Source organism: Petromyzon marinus, chromosome 33 (genome assembly GCF_048934315.1).
Source record: "Petromyzon marinus isolate PM22_M1 ecotype Great Lakes invasive population chromosome 33, UKy_Petmar_22M1.pri1.0, whole genome shotgun sequence".
Classification (NCBI taxonomy): domain Eukaryota; kingdom Metazoa; phylum Chordata; class Hyperoartia; order Petromyzontiformes; family Petromyzontidae; genus Petromyzon; species Petromyzon marinus.
The window spans coordinates 13075055-13094164 of record NC_133699.1 but is presented as its reverse complement, the minus strand read 5'-3'; the positions used below and the strand labels follow the sequence as shown (position 1 = coordinate 13094164).

The 19110-nt window shown below is 44.7% G+C and overlaps 1 protein-coding gene across 1 annotated transcript in view; it reads right to left on the bottom strand.

Annotated features, from left to right (window-relative positions):
• Positions 1–14441, bottom strand: part of LOC116948497 (equilibrative nucleoside transporter 1-like) — a 36325-nt gene extending 21884 nt beyond the window's left edge. The window contains exons 1-8 of the mRNA XM_076071398.1: positions 13903–14441; positions 11906–11987; positions 9810–10015; positions 8122–8264; positions 6131–6265; positions 5596–5978; positions 3264–3317; positions 1243–1458 (exon numbers count right to left, since the gene is read on the bottom strand). Coding sequence (XP_075927513.1) covers positions 1243–1458; positions 3264–3317; positions 5596–5978; positions 6131–6265; positions 8122–8264; positions 9810–10015; positions 11906–11987; positions 13903–13991 — 1308 coding nt within the window. The 5' untranslated portion in view covers positions 13992–14441. The remainder of the gene's footprint in view (positions 1–1242; positions 1459–3263; positions 3318–5595; positions 5979–6130; positions 6266–8121; positions 8265–9809; positions 10016–11905; positions 11988–13902) is intronic.
• Positions 14442–19110: the final 4669 nt, after the last annotated feature.

The window sequence follows — 19110 nt, the reverse complement described above, 5'->3', positions numbered from 1 at the left end:
AATTCCACATTCCTACGCAAGGCAAGTGGTACTCAATTGTTGACCATGGGATGTTTTAGCTCAAATGACTTTACACAAGATAGCAGTACGATAAGGCCGCTCCACCAGTTTTTAAGTTATATACTAGGGAGCAAAAACATTGTCAGTATAAAAAATATATTGCAGGAAGAACCAGATGACAGGCCAGTCTTTTAAGGGATCCGTTTTGTTTGGAGATTCCTAGGCTAGGCTATATCCTTATATTTTATATGACTTCTGATTACAGGGTGCTGCAAGTACATCACCAAATGACGAATTGATTCTTGTATAGAATTGTGACTGCAAATATTTAGTGGGTGGGCAGTGCCACAAAATACATGGTTGTGCCGTGCTTCTATTCTCTGCTCCACCACCTTCACCACTCCACACTGACAGTGAGGTGACACCCTCATCCAGCAGGGCTAAGACAAAGGAGCTGTAATTGTCCAATACACGGAGTGAATCTTACACGCTGAGTATAAAGACAAAGCTCCCCCGTATAGCCTTTTTTAACAGAATGGCAAGTGCTGTTAGCGATCACCTATGAAGGCCAGCACGCTACATGACGAGGTGGGTGGCCAACACCATTCCTTGCCACCTTTGTCTCCCCAGTGGCGATGTTTACACATCGCACAAGGTACTCGTTGAGGCGAAGTACGCGCATACGTATAAAGCTTCGGTCATCCTCTCAGCGGCTTCTGGCTGGCCATCGAACAAAAACGGTCACCCCATCGCACGCTTTCAGGTGCGCTTCTGCAGCCGCCGCCTGTAACGATCTTCCTTCCGATATTAGGAAACCACTGGGAGCTCTGCGCTCTTAAATATAGCTTGAAAACTCCTTTCTTTATAACTACTTTTAGTGTGTTTGGTTTTTTTGTCCTGCCCCCGCACCTCCGATTAGCCGCGGTTGCCTATGTACGGCGCGAAAGAAGTTCAACAAACGTGCATAGAGTACTTAGATCATATTACACGAGGAATACAATGATTGGTCCCAATACAATGTCATACTCTACCTCCTTTTGACCACAGAAGTGGCATTTTATGGTCAACACACACTGTCGTGCCAGTCAATTGCGTAATGTCTGCAACAGTACACCAAAAAATATTTATGTCTGTCTTGCAATTACCAGCCCAGAGGGTATTCTCTTGAAATAGCATTGCATGTACGTAGACATGGGATGGTATATCTTAGAACCCTTGTCTAAATCACAGAGTACAACAGACCTGTTTTATGATGGCACATGTTCTGATAACGCTTTGGCGAACTTTAAAGATTTGTTTGTTGTTCGGGAGTATGGTGCCATCCTGACAGTCTCCATTGCCCTCACCTGCAAAGACAAAGATCCAACAGAAAGGCTTAACATACTGTTGGGGCAAGTAATGTTTGGTGAAGCACCTGTTATACTGAATTATACTTGTTTTAATTATCCCGGGGTCATGCTGAGTATTTGCAGTAGGGCGGGGTGGGGGGGGGGGGCTATGATTGATACGTAGATTCCAACTGAGTAAATTTGGGGGCACTTTTTTATAAATAGATGCAGGCAAATTTGGACCAACGACACCTAATCTTGAGAATGACGTCACGAGACATTTAACTTCCACTGCGAAACGGACGGGCCACGTGTTTTTTGTTTATGGTTAGCACGCACACCACGGTACGGAGCGGAAACGTTACAGCCACTCGCTATGTTTTGTTGTTGTTATAGTCACCACACACACACCGCCCCCATCCACAAGGGTTGGCCATCATGGATTCAGGAAGGTCTGCGTGGGACCAAATGGCCAAGCAGTATGTAACAAAGATGTGGATGAGGGTTTCAGAAGTTAGTTCATTCGTTTAGCACAGAGGCCGGCAACCAAAGTAACAATAAGAGACATTTTTTTAGATTCGGTAAAAAAAAATCAACATTTCAAGAGCCACAATGCACTGTGTGGTGAAAACGAGACGTCACGAAGCATGTGGCTCTGGAGCAGCAAGTTGCTGACTCCTGCCCATCGTAAACTGGACTTCCATCGTAAACTGAACTTCCATCGTAAACTGGACTTCCATCGTAAACTGGACTTCCATCGTAAACTGAACTCCTGTGGTCAGGGATCGGCAACCAAAATAACAAGAAAAGCCATATTTTTCGAATTCGGAAGAAAAAAAACCTCAATATTTAAAGAGCCGCAATGCAGCGTTTAAAGAGCCGCATGCAGCTATGGAGACGCAGTTTGCCAACCCTGGTTTAGCAGATGCCGTATGGAGATTCGTGGCTTCTACAATGAGCACCTCCCCTGCTTCTGCTATTGTGCCAATCCTACTGCTGCTGCATTTATTTCCACCTTCCCTCTTATGCTGGCTTCCCACCTTGTTCATTGCCTTCCCCAATGAGTTTTTCCATTACAACTATTCTTATATAATTGTATTGTATAGGCTACCGCTGCCTCTCCTCTTGAATTCGTCCAAAGTAGGGCAGAACACAAAATAATTGTTGAACATCGTGGTGGTGAATAAGTGGACATGATGCCTCGTTCCCGTATGTGTCTCTCTGTGTACTAAATAAGACAAATAATTGCGTGACTTTATGTGAAATGAAGAATGGTCATTGACCAAACATAAGTCTATTGTATATTTTTCTTTTAAGGCAACACACAGCTCATTATTCACATCCGATTATATGTATATCATCATGCACATCCCATCATCACATCCCATCATGCACATAGAATATTTAACAGCCCGTCATTCACACCCCTACAAGCACATATAATCATTCACATCCGATCATGCACATTCCATCACCCACATCCGATCATTCACATTCCATCATTCACATCCCATAATTCACATCACATCATACAAATCCCATCATTCACATCCCATCATTCACATTCCATCATTCACATCACATCATGCACGTCCCAAAATTCATATCCTATCATGCACATAGCACCAAGCACATCCCATGCAACCTGCGGCTGATGGAATGTGTTCAAAGTAGCTCCGCTTTCTTCGTTGTACTCATTTCAGCAATCTCTCTTCTAAAGAACGCACAGAATGCGTCTGTTTGTAACATCGTGGCTTGAACGGGAGAGTTTGAAAATATCTTCTTTGGTTCTTTCGGTAAAGTCACGTGGGTATAAAATAAAGTTTGAGTTTGAAAATGTTACACGCCAGAGATATTGAGCAGATTGAGAGAGGAAAAAAAGAGGTTCTCCAAACAGAGAACAGCCGAATTGACACTACCTTCGGTGCTCCTGACGTTTTCCTCCATTTGGACGTTGGTGCATTCCGTCAAGTAGTAAATGGAGAAGCTCTGCAAAAGAGCAGTGGGACATTGGACGATCAACGCAAGTAGTGAAACATAGAGAGAAGGTAGCCGCCATTCACGCGTCTTAACGCTGCCATTGTGTGTTCAACCGTTTCAAGGGCAGTAGCAATTGGTGTTGTAGTACGGAGTTAGACTGATGGCCTTAATCTAAGTTTTTGTGGTTGTTGTTTGACTTGCATCCCACTGGGATTTTTTGCACACAGCGTTGGTGTACGGTGCTTTTTTCAGGAATATTTTGCTGTTTTTTTCATGGATTTTCTGTTTGCACAGTCACATAGTCACTTTAAGATGTTTTTCTTGTTCGTGTTGTTTTTGTTTGTTGTGGTTGCACCCGATTCAAGAGCCGAATGGCTCACAGGGCTATACCAAAATAAACTGAACTGAACTGATGTACAAAAGAGTTGTTGGTCGGTAAGCATCTACATTTGGTAGCCCTGAGTGGTAGGAGGCAAGTGTTTATGTGCAACAACCGCCTATTGCTTCCCACGAGTAGCACTGATTTAATTGAACCTAGAAGAACGGCGGTCTAAGATGATGTCCATTGACTGGGGAAAAAAAGATGGTAATTGAATTGATACCACAAATGTAACACAGGAGCAGAGGCAGACCGCTCACACTAGATGCAGCTTCGAGTTCATGAATCGACGCGGCAATGACAGGAATGCGGCGGTATCAAAAAATATATTATTTTTTTGCGATAATTATTTCATTTCGATTTAAAGCTTTCGTGACCGCAAGGATTCATCTTCTTTGGTTCTTTCGGTGAAGTCAAGTAGAATGAGAATAAAATAATAAAATAAAATTAGACAATAAAATTCTCATGACGTTTCGGCCACAACACAAATAGCCTTCTTCAGGTGAAGGAACAGAACTGTCGGGACGACAGAGCTTCAATGAACGCTGCTAAGATTCGTAGCGTATTTTAAGCTGGGTGAGAGAAGTGAGGCACCTTGACAAAGGAGTTTACATATCAAACAGGATAATTTAGCATTGAAATAGCTGAGGGATTAGCTTGTGACTGGTCACAGAAATAGCTATGTTAAAGTCAAAGTTTACACATCAACAGAGGCACCTAGTACATGGACGCCAAAGGGGTTGCAACTACCCAACAATCATACAGTAAACCGATGTGAAAAAACTAAGTCTAAATTACATCAATATAATAAATGTACTCAATATATTCTTCAATAAGCTGAGCTATTAACAGCAACTGGGTATACACTACACTATATAATGAATACCATATAGTAAACCAATAAAAACTAAAATATAAACTACCTCAATGTTATCAATAAACTCTATATACTCTCCAATAAGCTGAGCTACCAACAATAAGTCGTTATATATCACAATGCTATAAGGCGAAAAAATAGGTGGATTCTTCCCCTCAACGCTAGCACCACGGACAGCTACGAGCCCCGTTCAAACGGACGAGTCCATCCATGCCCGGAACGGAGGAGGTGGGAGAGAAACAGCTATTCACAAACTCGGTCAGAAAATCTTGCGGGTGGTGTGGACAAAACCAGTTATGGTGATGTCGAAGCAGTCGGAAGACGAATGTCTACACGAGCGGCTGAACACGAAGCTGCACGGTCTGTTGCCATATATGGCAGCACCCAGCCTGATGACGATTGGCTTGCTCCGTGTTGCAAAGGCAAGATTTGACACCTCGTGCCCTAGACTTGGTCGGACGGTTCCTGGATTCAACAGGCCCAAATCAACGGTCAATACTGACCTTTTTGAGAAGGTCTCAATAGACTGAATAAACCTTCGATTTCCATCAAGCTTGGCGACAGATTTTCTGATTCAAACTTAGATTATTTTTTTTACTCTTTCATAAGGACTGGTGTGTTATGCTGCACCGGTGTGCTGTCAATACGTCCAAATACAGGCTGATGATTGATGACAATGTCATCTTATTTTAATTTACACAGCTCTAAAAATGCCTTAGCAACTCAAAAGTGCTTCATGTAACATCTCAAACCATTGAAAGGGCACCCCCGATGGCAGCTGTCCCTGTGCCAGCACAAGGGGACAGCACCTGGACTGCGAGCGGCGTTCATCTACCAGTAGGCGGACGACTACTGCTGCCGTATAATCCCAATCGAAAATATGATCGACATCGCCACCACCACCGCCACCACCGGTTAAGAGACAAAAGAGGCAAGCATGCACGGATCCTCATATTCCACCTCCCACGTGCCACGCTAGCCGTGGTGGGTCCTCGCTGACTAGCGGTCATCTGTACGGCTGCGTGGAGGACCGATGTGGCGCGCGGTTGCTTGTCGTGTGCCGGCGGTGCCACGTGCGGCGGTGCCACGTGCGGCGGTGCCACGTGCGGCGGCGGTGCCACGTGCGGCGGTGCCACGTGCGGCGGCGCCACGTGCGGCGGTGCCACGTGCGGCGGTGCCACGTGCGGCGGTGCCACGTGCGGCGGTGCCACGTGCGGCGGCGGTGCCACGTGCGGCGGTGCCACGTGCGGCGGCGCCACGTGCGGCGGTGCCACGTGCGGCGGTGCCACGTGCGGCGGCGCTGCTGCCGAGGGGCCCACCAGGCGGGAGAGCGACAAATAGCACAAGATGGTGATCGTGGTCATGACGCAGGCCGTCACGAAATACCAGAACGCCACCGAGTTGTCGCTGCTGCCTGCAGGATAGAGAGGGAGCAGCGGGTTTCACAGTTGACGTTGAATCCTCCATCCACACCCTCCACCCACCGTCCCCGGGCCAACGCATCCCACTTTTGGCTTGGACCCCTTCCCAATGCCACTGTGATGTCGTGCCTCCGACATTTGTTACCGAGGAGAGCGAAGATCATGGCCAGGGCCGTCAACATTCCGGATATGCCCATGCCGCTCATCTGGGCCGTCGTGTAGCTGGTGGGGAACTGACTCACCAGGCCGAAGAGGCTGGTCTCAAATATCGCACCAAACACTGTGCACACGTACACGCACGAAACACATAGGGTCCGCTATTATCTGTGGAGACATTTGGAGACGTGTGAGCAGCTGTCGTGGCCTGTGTACGATTTGTGTACATTGAGCTTCTTTCGCACCGTACGTAGCCAACCGTGCTACTCAGACGTGTGGGGCACATGAAAGGGCAGCATCACAAAACGGACGCCGAGGTATTCCCAGTGTCGATGTCGGTACACGACACACACCACCAGGTATTCAATCAAGGCTGAGTCCATCTAGACGGGGCCCAGGACAAGCTCAGCGACCATTCATCACGAATGTTGCCTATGGCAAGGAATTGTATCAAGGTCACTGTTCAGCGCAGTGCACAAACCACTGCATCATTGCTGCACACAAACGTATGCATGTGCTGTACGTTGAACTTATTTAGCAAAAATCCCCTGGCAAAACCGTGTGCATTTATCTTGGAGTTTACCAGCGAGATATGTCTCGAATGTAGATTAATACGGATCAAAAAATTCATAGACACATACTTTAATTATTTGCTGCACGCCTCTGTTTTAGCACCTCCGATAAGCACGATTGACTACGTATACACATGAGTACCACTAGGTTTGCCTCAAGGAGAAAACCATATACATTATGTTAGGAATTAAAAAAAATCTCCCTCTCTCCTACTGTTGCCTACCGGGGATATACTTGCTGATAAAATAGAAACCATTAATTCTCACGCACCTCCGATCCCTCCCTCCGCACCTCCGATTAGCACGGTTGGCTTTATACGGTGTGGAAGAAGTTCAACATACGTACACACATACGTTGTTGTGGCAGCTCTGCGACAGGTTTGCCAATCGTAAAGTTTGAAAACGTCAACGCAACATTTTTCTTGCACCTTGCCGCTTCCCGTTCCGCTCCTCAAAATATTATTGCACCTGACTCGATTGTAGTTTCCACTTCAGCCAATCGCTCTTTTTTAGCTTTTAGAGTCTTGAGAACGCCGCGTTGTTGTATTGTTTGTAGCTGCCGATTTCGAAGGCTGTAAAATTTAGCTCGCGCAAGTCCGCAAAAAAATTCCTTCCAGAGCGTCGCCTATCGACCGAATTCTCCGTAAAAAAAAAAAGCAATTTCGAGATTGTTTCTGTTTTACCGCGCAGATATTTTGAGCATCACGCAGGAGAGGCTGGCTTTCGGTTTTAAGTAGTCAGTTGGACTTTTTGGGAAGATTCCCGGATTATTGCCGTGGTTAAGATGAAAGTGCTTCGCTGTAGCCTGGGAACGGGTGGCAGACCATCTGCCCAATTATATTACTGCTGTTTGGATCGGATTTTTTCCTCAGCAACCTGCCAGCGACCGATCGATCAATATAAATGTAAAAGAGACTGAACAAAATCTTAAAGCGTTGGCCTCCGAGCAGAAGTGCACGCTGGTAACCCCAGATACATTTGCGAAATTATCTGTGCACAGAAACCCACTCCACTAAATTGATGTATCTCCAGGGTTCATGCTTGTAGACCATTCCGCCTTCCAGGCGTGTAACATTGTCATTACGCTGACCTCTGCAACTAAGTATACTGTCCCATTGTTCACGTGTAAAACTATAAGAATGGAATGAAAAGGGATTCTGTGGCATGACTCGCTCCAGTATAAGCAGCAATGGCATAAAACGCTTGTGGATGTTGCCATCCCGCGATACTTAGCGAGCAATGAACATGAGCCGATTAACTTGGGATATGTCTGGAGGGCAATCTACAATAATTCAAAAATAGCTTTGCAAAAAAACTGAGTAACGAAAATCAACGACTATTACAGCTGCCTATTTGTGCACACATGTTCACGTGAGCATGCGGGCGTGCGCTCCCCGATGGGACCTACCATTGATGATGAACACGCTTATTATGGTGATGATGAAAAAATCTTCCGGGGACAGCATCTTGACCCACACCAGCACTGCTGTCAGCACAAACATGGCCAGGTTTCCGGTCAGGCCAATCAAAATGCGTACCCTGGCAGACACTCTGCAAAGGGAAACAGCAGAAGGAAGGAGTGTATGTGGGAAACGCCATTCAGTATAATACCATAAAAAAAACCAAGGTAAATCATTATTGAAATCGGCGAGTCTAAAAATGCCTTCACAACATTTGTTGGGGCGCCACAGTCGGCGAGATGTTATCTCCCTCGCCTGTTATGCAGGAGATCGTGGGTTCGATCCCGACCCTAAAGCCTTCTGTGTATTTGAAGTTTGCGTGTCGCTCTCTCTCTCATCATCATCACGGTGGCTGGAATATGTTAACTACCTCACCTGGTATACAGGAGGTCGTGGGTTCGATCCCGACCCTAAAGCCTTCTGTATATTTGAAGTTTGCGTGTCTCTCTCACCTCGTGGTCGCTGGCATTTTTCTCCGGGTCCTGCGATTTTTCCCTCCACATTTAGAAACATGCGTCCAGAGTATTTGACTGCTATAAATGTCCACATGATAAACCATTTGGTTGAGCTATCATTTGTGGCCAGGTCGCTTTTGAAAAAGAGCTATATAGCTCAGTGAGCCTTACCTGGTAAAACGAATAAAAAACAGTCATAGTAAGTGTTGCCTGTCGCAGCTTTAAGTATGGATGTATGTCGAACTTCTTTCGCACATTACCTAGCCAACCGCGCTAATCGGAAAAAGCAGCTCTAAAGAGATGCGTTTTCAAGTTAGTATCTTGGTCTAGTGTCTAAATAGTGTAGTGTATCGTAATGTAGTGTATAGCGTAGTGTGTGTACTGTATAGTATAGTGTATAGTAGGGTATAGTCTATTGTGTACGTATGCTGAACTAACTAACCACGCTAATCAAAGATTGTGCGTGGGGCAAGGACAACAAACTTAAACACAATAAGTAATATTTAAAAATGCTTTTTTTTAACACGCTTTAATGAAATGTACCGTACTAGTAATGGCAGAACTCCACGACTCCAGTAAGTGGCCCGAAGCTTGCCACAACGTAATTGGGCGTGGTGATTTACAGCCAACGTGAGTTGAGCGTGGACAATTAGACCCAAGCCGAAACATAAGATGTAAAAAATAATGTTTAAAAATATTTGTTTTATAGAATATAGTATTGTCATCAGTATGACATAAGTATACCAAGTTTGCAGTCGATACCACATTGGGAAGTGGGTTAAAATAGAGTTACAAGATTTGAGGATACAACGACAACAACAACAGAGTGAGTTAATCGAAAACGTATAAAAAGTTTATTGGGGATTTTCCATGTTACGAATAAAAATTTACTTGCTTTAAAACGGTGGAAGAAGTTTAGAAGGCATTTAAGAACAACAATAATAATATATGGTGACACCGAAGAGGTGGGAGTAATGAATACAGAAGGCTGACCACGGTTTATTAAAAAAAATGCTCAAACTGTAACAGACAGAGTGAGTTAAATAAAAGCGTGTAAAAAAAAAGGCCGTGTCCACGGCTGCCACGCTAGAGCTACTGGGCGGGCACGTGGCCGCAGGTGGACACGTGGCCGCAAGCGCGCACAAACGTGCGCGGGGCCCGCGCGGTGCCAATCAGCTCACGTCGATTGCACCAGGGTGGTGAGGACGGAGGAGATGAAGATGGCCACCATGGACACGAGCGTCATGGCTCCATCGTAGTGTTTCGCGAGGACGCCGTGCGTCTCCTTCGCTTGCTGGGTGCCGTTTGCGGCGAGGCTCCAGTTGCTGGCGAGGCTGCCGTTGATGCTGCTCTCGATCTGCACGCTTTTCAGCCGATCCCCGAAGTACTGGGACAGAAAGGGAGGGAGGGAGGGAGCAGAGGAGGAGGAGGAGGAACAAATGCCATGGCCCGTGTGTCGTTCATCATGCCCCTGACATCCGCTCAAGACTCCAGGCCGTGCTTGTAGCAAGACGCAAACCACGAAACAAACAAAAGAATTTGTCGAAATTTTGCCCAGGGCATTAACCGGTGTTTCTTGAACTGTCACAAAAAAACATTGCTGCTACCTGCTGCTATGATATATGGTTCTGAAAGATGTTTTTTGCTGACAAAACACGGTTGTTGTTTTTTTTACAAAAAAATTAAAGCATGCAGATTAATGCTGGAAATGCAGAGATGGCGGTGGCTTCAGGACTTCATCCAGCAGCAGATTTTTCATGGCTGATGATTATAACATTGTGATTTGAATAAGCTCCGTTATTCCTCCTACGTGTGATTGTGAATCCAGTGAGTGCGCATGAACATGTACAAACCGCTGGTGAATGAGGGGTTTGTAGGTGTTTTGTAACACCTACTGAAACTGATTGCCCTACACCAGAGACAGCCTCGATATGTTACCAGAGCGTGTTTTTGTTTGCACGTTCACCACAAGTACTGTGTGTGGTTAATGAAGACATTGTTCCTTACAAAAGGTTTCTGTCTGGTGTTTGAACATCTTAACAACTGTTTTATTGCCACGAAGGGTAAAGCCTATTCTTATACTTTGACACTGGCAAGAATGGTCCCATCTTGTAGTATACTACACCACGCTGGTCAAGGCGGGCTGTTGTATGTGTAGAGCATACAAGCACAGTACAACAGTGCATTTTGTTACACCACCCAGATCCATTCACCACGGCCCCTGTCCCGAGCCTATAACACCTGTTATATGCATTGCGGTCTCATATCCATTCGCTCTCCAGGCCTCAACCCCTGCGTAGTTTCTGACATCTGACGAGTTTCGCTATGTTCTGGGTGATTAGGCCATATACACGATGAGCAGGGAATAATAATTTTGCAATGAATACCTGAACCGTGCCGTCGTTAAGCGATTCGCGCTCACATTTGTATTGATTTATCCTCGGTGGCTAAGCGACACTGATTTACAGCCCCTTGTCAATATCCGCTATCGGGCGAAGGCATCCCCAATGCCGGTCATTGCATTCATTGACGAGCGACGTGGCGTCCGGAGGAGCTGGTACGGCACCGCGGTGCTCAGTCTGGCGCACCACAACCAGTGTGAGCCGCGGTCCACTCAAGTCCCAGGGTGTGTCACGGTATTTTTAGAATCACATGGAAGGAAGGGAACCTCGCCGTTCACGACCTAGAACCGACGAACTCTCGCCACCGTTCAGTGGCCGAGCACAGCCGCCATCTCCCGCCACCTCCCCTCTGCATTTTGGCCGCAGGGCAGTGTGGCAGGCAGCTGTCAGCCACCACCTTCGGCCCTCTGAACTCCCCCGGTCGGGCGTGTGCAGTTGGGGGGCCCATCCAGGCTCCACGGTGAATTGTTGGTTCGGTGTGATGTGAAGACGGAGCAAGCTCTGAAGTGTGCGGTGGAATGAAAGAGGTTGAGAAGCACTGTGGTTGACTTCCTTGTGGGCAAGCCGCACATTAACATTTAAGAGTAGTTTGTTTCAGACTTAAAACTTTCGTGACTGCAGGAATTCATATTCTTGGTAGATTGAAAACAAAAATCTAAATGAAAAGCAAAAAAACCCCACGACGTTTCGATCACAACGCAAGCTTTCTTCACCTACCTACGTGACTTTACCTTCTTCAGGTGAAGAACGCTCGTGTTGCGATCGAAACGTAGTGGCTTTTTTGCTTTTAATTTTGATTTTTGGTTTCAATCTACGCGAGTTTACCGAAACAACCAAGACTAGTGTGGGCGCGGGTGCCAGTGCTGGGGCCTCACCGCTGAGGCTGTAACGAAAAAATTCCACGGCAGCAGAGTTCCCAAGCCCAAAATGAAGAAGATGATCCAGACGAGATGGAATCTGCGGGCACACGTTGTAGGACGACGTTTGCGAACTCACAGAGATGCTGGCGACGTTGCGTACAACTGGGGGACGCACCAGAACGACTGGGCGGTGACGCGGCGGTGGTCATCATGAACATAAACCACCGCGTTGTAGGACAGACTCTGTATCGCAGTGCCAGGGGCCGCAAAGCCCCTATACTCCGTAAGGTAAACGGAGCTGTTGCCCAGTGTGGTGATGGACAACGGACTTGCAATTACAACATGTGATGTCAAAAGAAGAAGCAGCAGCTGCTTTACTTGCCAGTGTGAAACGATCATTTCGACTTTAAAACATTTTAAGATCCATTTTTTCGTGGCAAGGTCACTCCAAAAATGCCCGTACACTGAATATACACGCCAACACCCAATAACAACTTTAAGTTTCTGTGTTGCTGTAGTTTTTTTTTATTTAATGTGTTAGAGCATTTTACATATTTCAACGTGTCTGAATATTTTTCTGAAGTCCGAAATATTTTATTATCTAGACTGCACACGTAACCCTAGTTTATCTTGCAAAGGATATTTGTCGTCTCAACGGACTCCCAAGTGGCTTAAGGGATATTTGCACTTCTATTCTAAAAATATTCAATTGCCCTCATATTCACTGTGTGGGATTTGATGTAAATCGCTTCGCTCTGAAAGGCGCGATCGTTAAGGGACGCTTTGTCAAAGAATAACCATTATCATGGGCATATTTGTTTTTCAAAATACAATATCTTATCTGCTTAAAAGCTGAACGTATTGGGTTATTGGGCCAAAAGGTACTCAAAACAAGCCCCGGCATGCGACTGTTGTGATAAACGTGTCTTAGAGCATCACAGAACGTAACCAAGAACCTATTTAAAAGACTAAACCCCCTATCCCCGTCAGCACCACCAGTCACTGGCAAAGTGCACTGTACGTGTGTGTATTTTTTTACCAGACTGCCAATGCAGTCACTGCATGCCCCCTTGTATTGCCACATTCTCAATTTATTGAATTGTCACCATATACGTGGTATATATAATAAAAGCAATGTCTTATCGCCTGAAAAACAGATAAATATTGCGTTTTTGGCGAAAAGGCCACCAGTGCAACCCAAATGCTTAGACTAGTGTTCTTAGCATTCATCTCTGAGCCATACTCATCTGCACAGGTATCACAGTCTCCCATTTTATATATCTGCTATATAGGCCGGAGGTCAGAGCGCTGAGCCAGCACGACCGGAATAAATTGAAAACAAAAGCCGCTCAAAATTCTTTAGATACGAGCAAAGGCGGAGCCAGGATTTTGACTTTGGGGGTGCTGACTTCAATATTCTGAGATATCCAGTGTAATGTTTTCCAATGGGCACCACAAATGTATAAAACAAATTTTATTGGATTTGAACGCGGAGTTTATAAATAGGTCGGAGCCGCTGATGTGGCGAATAAGTTCGATAAGTTCTAAAGGCTGCCGCTCAAGCAGCCTGCAGGGCAGCACACAAGGTGGCAGCCTGCAGCATTTTGCAGCAGCCGGATATCCGGTTATACCGATTACCAACTTTCCCAAAATTTCAGGGGGGGCTAAGTCCCCCCCCCCAGCCCCCCCTGTGGCTCCACCCCTGCATACGAGTAAATATATATACAACAGCTGCATTGATTTAATAGAATTGTCATTTCAATGCCGACTTTAGCGACACTGCCTTATTTTAACACGTAGGCTTTCGCGACCAGTGTCATCCATCATAGATGTTTTTGGGGTTAGATCGCTTAAATATAAATGCGTCGTTAAACCCGCCACCATGCGACACAGCCAATTTGTAAGGTTTGTCACGTAAACAGAACTTGAACAATTCGTTACTAGTACAGCACACCAGTGTGTTAGAGAGCAAATCCACAACATCCAAAACATTTACAATCTTCTTTTGTTACCGATCTTGGGGGGCTTGGACGTTGGGCATGGCGTCGATCATCAGTGGCCAAGTGTCGTAGTCCTGGTGTTGCTGCATATACACAAACATATACACTTAAACATATCCCGCGTATCGCCTGAACAACCTGTAGGGGCAAGTGGTGTTAGCGGGCACCTATGAAGGCCGGCACGGCATGGCACTGCCTTTGTCTCCCGAGTGGCGATGATTTTACACACTGCACCAGATACTCATTTGATGCTGGGTCCACCTAGGGGAGACCCAGGACCGGTTTAGATAATTGTCACTGGTGTTGGCCGCAAGGGGGAATCGAACTTGGGTTTGCCGGGTTCATAGCGCAGCGTGCTAACCGCTCCACTACTGCTCCCCATTGCTGCATATACACAAACAAACGGGATATAATTATAGAAAATGTATTCAGATACAAAATTAAAATGTGGACGATGGGTGAAGCAAGCAATTGGAAATCAGAAATCCATCATACTTCTGCGGTCGATAAAATTTGTACAACTTTGATATAAGTAAAAAGGTAGTTATCATAAAGTCCACTGGCATGTGAATGTAGATTTCTATATTCTTGGTTCTTTCGGTAAAGTCACGTAGAAGGGAAATAATAAAATAATAAAAATACAACATTATAAAATTCTCACGACGTTTCGGCCACAACGCAAGCAGCTGTCCTCAGGTGAAGAAACAGAACTGTCAGAAAGACAGCGTCCTAATGAACACTGCTAAGCTTGGCAGCGTTTTTTAAGCTGGTTGGGAGGAGGAGAGCGCCTTGACAAAGGAGTTTACATATCAACAGAGGAATTTAGCATATTGATGACAAATGCAGATATGGGGTTAGTCACTCCTTGTGGAATATGTAGGCGGTGGAGGGGTCTCAAAGTCATGTTATGCTCGTGTATTACGTAGGATTATCAGTAATAAAGGGAGAGATTTTTTAAGAATAAAGGACTGCAGTAGGCAAACCACCGCGTATCAAGCTAGTGCATTATGTGGGAAACAAAAAATTAGTTTTCCTTTACAGGCTTAGGTTTGCCTCGAGGAGAAAACCATACTGTGTCTATCATTTTAGGAATAAACAAAGACATCTCTCTCTCTCTCTTGCTGTTGTGTCCAGAGAATTGAATTGCTAATCAAACAGAAACCATGAATTCCTCCGCACCGTTGATTTCTTCACCCGCACCTCCGAATAGCACGGTTGGCTACGTACGGTGCAATAGAAGTCCAACATACATACATACAACATATATGGTGATGCGACAACTGTCTTAGTATTCCAATGGATGGCGTGTTGCTGTCACGATTTGTGTCGTCTTTATGTAACGATTGATTTAAATTGCAAGACATCAGCTGTCATTAGTCAATACCGTGGCCGTTATTAATAATTGACAATTGTCCCACATATTTAGAAATGCGCAATAAATTAACATTTACGAACGCATTCTGCCACGATGCAGAACGAGGGTTTTATTTTGGATGAGATTCATCCAAAATAAATATCATGAAAAAGGTGGAAATGTTACGAAATTAACATTACCGAAAACGTGTGGATAAACTTGCTGAAACGCGAGATTAAGTAGTTAAACGTGTTAGTTTTCATTACAATTTAATGCTCAATCATAAAATAACTTATTTCAGTAATTATCATAAATGCTTAATGGTAAATGCAGTGCATTGTGGGAGCCACGTAAATTCAAGTACCATTATATCGACTTGTTTTAATGTCTCATTAGAGCAATGCAAATGTTGCGATGTTCGTACGCTGCGATAGACCCCATCAAAATCTGGCACCCTAGCTACCAACAGAAACATCTGGCTTAGCGCGTTGACGCGCTTGGCTTGTTAAACAATACATTTGCTAATGTTTCGACACATTAACCTTTACAAAAAGGTGCAAAGTGTGTGCTCGTTGCTGGAGTGTAATACGTGTGCTCAAAATGCTTTAATTACAACAACGTGACGCCATTTCTCATGTCTTGCCAATTGTACCTTAACATTACTGCACTGGTGTTGGTCAAATCACCTCCTATTGAACCCCGACAAATTCGTAGCTCGTTTCCTCGGCACCAGGCAGCGGCTCACCATGGCGTTGTTCCATAAAAAAAAATATACCTACAGTACTCATCGCCGGTTCTCCAACGTCAGTCTCTCAATTCCCTTTGAAAATCCTCGGTATCGCCTTGGACTCTACATTCTCACTCAATAACCACGTGCTCAACACAATAAATACGTGTTGGCAAATCGCCACGTCGGGGCCACATAGCACACCCACCCAATGTTGAGCAGGGCCACAGCAAACGCTCAGCGTTGTAGCATTGTCGGCACTCGACTTGATTATTGCATCGCCCACCCTTAATCGGACATCAGAAGACGAAAAAAAACACCTCGACAAACTACAGCAGCTTCCACGTGGTGTACTCAGCATTAGTCACGGCCACGTGGCTTCCATGGCTACACTAAAATCCCTGCACTGACTTTACCATGAAAGCAATGATTCAGCACAAATTCAATATCCTGTGCCACAGAGGTATTTTTCAAGGTCTCCCCGCCTCAGACCTCCCAATGCCTCCGCACCCTTCTCACCCCAAAGACCATAGCTAACCTTCAGATCCTATGAAATACATCTGTACCCAGGACCAGGGCTGTCTTGGTTGAGTGGCATTTCTCCATAGCTGTACCAGCAGCCATCTGGAGCTCTCTCCCACTGAACCAGGTGAGGATCTCACCTGGTTCAGGCTCTCACGTGTTCAGGCTCTTACCTGTTCAGGATCTCACCTATTTAGACCATCGCCTGTTCAGGCCCTCAATTGTCCGAGGGACTTTGAGCTCTGGATCCACGCCTCCAATTTCTCGATTGAACATTATATTTAATTAGTGAAATATTTTCGCTTAATGAATTGTGTTCATTACACTGTGTAACAAAAAAACACATTTTCCTGGGTAGTAAGTGTCATTACCTAATGGCTTATGGCTCAAAAGTACAGAAAATGGCTATTATTATTCCCCACAAACTTTGCTTTTGTGACCAGGACACAAAAGCAAAGTTAATAATCCGCTCCATTAATAACACTGTGTAACAAAAATATTTTGTTTTGTTCCTGGGTAGTAAGTGTTATTTTCTAATTGCTTATGCCTCAAAAGTAAAGAAAATGGCTATTATTGCCCACAAACTTTTCTTTTGTGACCAGGACAGTGATATTTTTAAATTAACATATTTTCAATGAGAAAACGTGGTGTGCATTTGTGTCTTTCGTTCACATAAAGTCCTGGTCACAAAGCAAAGTTTGTGGGGAACAATAGGCATTTTCTGTACTTTTCAGGCATAAACAATTAAAAACTAACACTTAGTACCCAGGAAAAAATTGTGTTACATAGTGTTATTATTATTTGCACGAGTCACTAAACCATCTGACTACAACATTATCTTGCCTGCTACTCTGGCCGTATTGTCCACGTGTCTTACTCGTAAACATTTTTGCTGCAGCAACTGGTTTCCTTTCCGAACACCAAAACATTTACCCTAGGCGACGACACCATCACAACCTCACCCACTGTCAGAAATCTTGGCGTTGTCTTCCATTCATCCCTCACCTATCAGTCCCACGTTAACCACACAAGGGAAGTGTAATTCTTCCACCTCCGCGTCATCTCCGGCATCCGGCCATGTCTGTCCCTCTCCGATACCCAGAAGCTTCCATCACATCGCGTCTTGATTACAGAAACTCGTTACTTGCCGGTGCTCGAGCCAATCTCCTCTCACAGCGTCAACTGATTTGAAATTCCGCAGCCAAGGTCTTGACCCCGCACGAACAGCGAAGAACACATCACCCCTGTTTTACACAACCAACGCTGGCTCTCCGTAAATTCTAGGATTGACTTCAAGGTCCTCCTTCTCACTTACAACGCACTACACACGGCATTGATCCTCACTACATCCCCTAACTCCTTCACTCTTACATGCCGGTCCACGCCCTACGATCCTCTGACGCCCATAAACTCGTTGTGCCCCCCACCAAGATCCGCTCCATGGCTGATAGGTGGCCTCCTCCTCAGTTGCCCCTAGGCTATGGAACACACTGCCCACTGAGGTCAGATCTGCTGAGTCAATCTCCACCTTAAAATCCCAATTAGAAACGCATCTTTTCAAAGGGTCTTACAATCTGGCTTTAATTTCCTCCTCTACTCTCCCACCTTGTATATTCTGTCCTTTAAATGCTATGTATGGTGCTCTGATGCTTCATATATATATGCCATTGTTTTTAATTAATTAACACATCTACTTTTTAGCACTGTAGCTTTGCACTTTTACAATGTGTTGCATATTTTATATTATAGTTTTTTTTTAGTATGTATAATCTTGAACACTTTTTACTGTTCGATGCTTGGGAAAAGCGTTGTATTAATAGAATGTATTATTACGTTCTGCTCTGTTGGATGGCGTACCCTCTTTCCTGACTCCCCTACTGCTCTTTAGCAATTCAGATCCCCTCTTTACCTCTCCACACTCGAGTCAATACTCAAAAGCATGACCTCTTTCCCCCTGTGACTAATATATGGCTCCGCCTTTTCTCCCTCCCAAGACAAGCCACGGATATCTGTGATTCATAATATATGTTCCGGTAACACCACGAACTGATCTTACCAAATGTATGTTGTAAGGCCCTCCACTACCTGACATTTCCAAACAAATAAAACTCACGCGTTTAATGACGCGCCTTATTTTCTTGTAATAGGGTAAATCACCTTGTCTTCTTGCACCATGCATATATCAGATATGTATACTTTTATACATATATGATATAATTTCGGATTAATTAAACCTACATATATGCAACATGAGCCACGTCAAAGATGAAACTCCAGCTTAAAAAGTTGACAAAATTACCAAACTACATTCATTTCATATTCTTAGTTCTTTCGGTAAAGTCACGTTGAAGGGAAACAACAAAATAATAAAATATATATTATATTTTATATAATATATTATATATATTTTATTACTTATATATAATAAATTTTATTACTTTGTTGTTTCCCTTCAACGTGACTTTACCGAAAGAACTAAGAATATGAATTACTGCAGTCACGAAAGCTTTAAATCAAAATTTACATTCATTTCGTGATGGAGGCAACGGCATGTTTTTTTTGTATCAAAACGCAAGGTCTGAGACGAACATTCGATTTCTGTCCCAAAATGTCACGT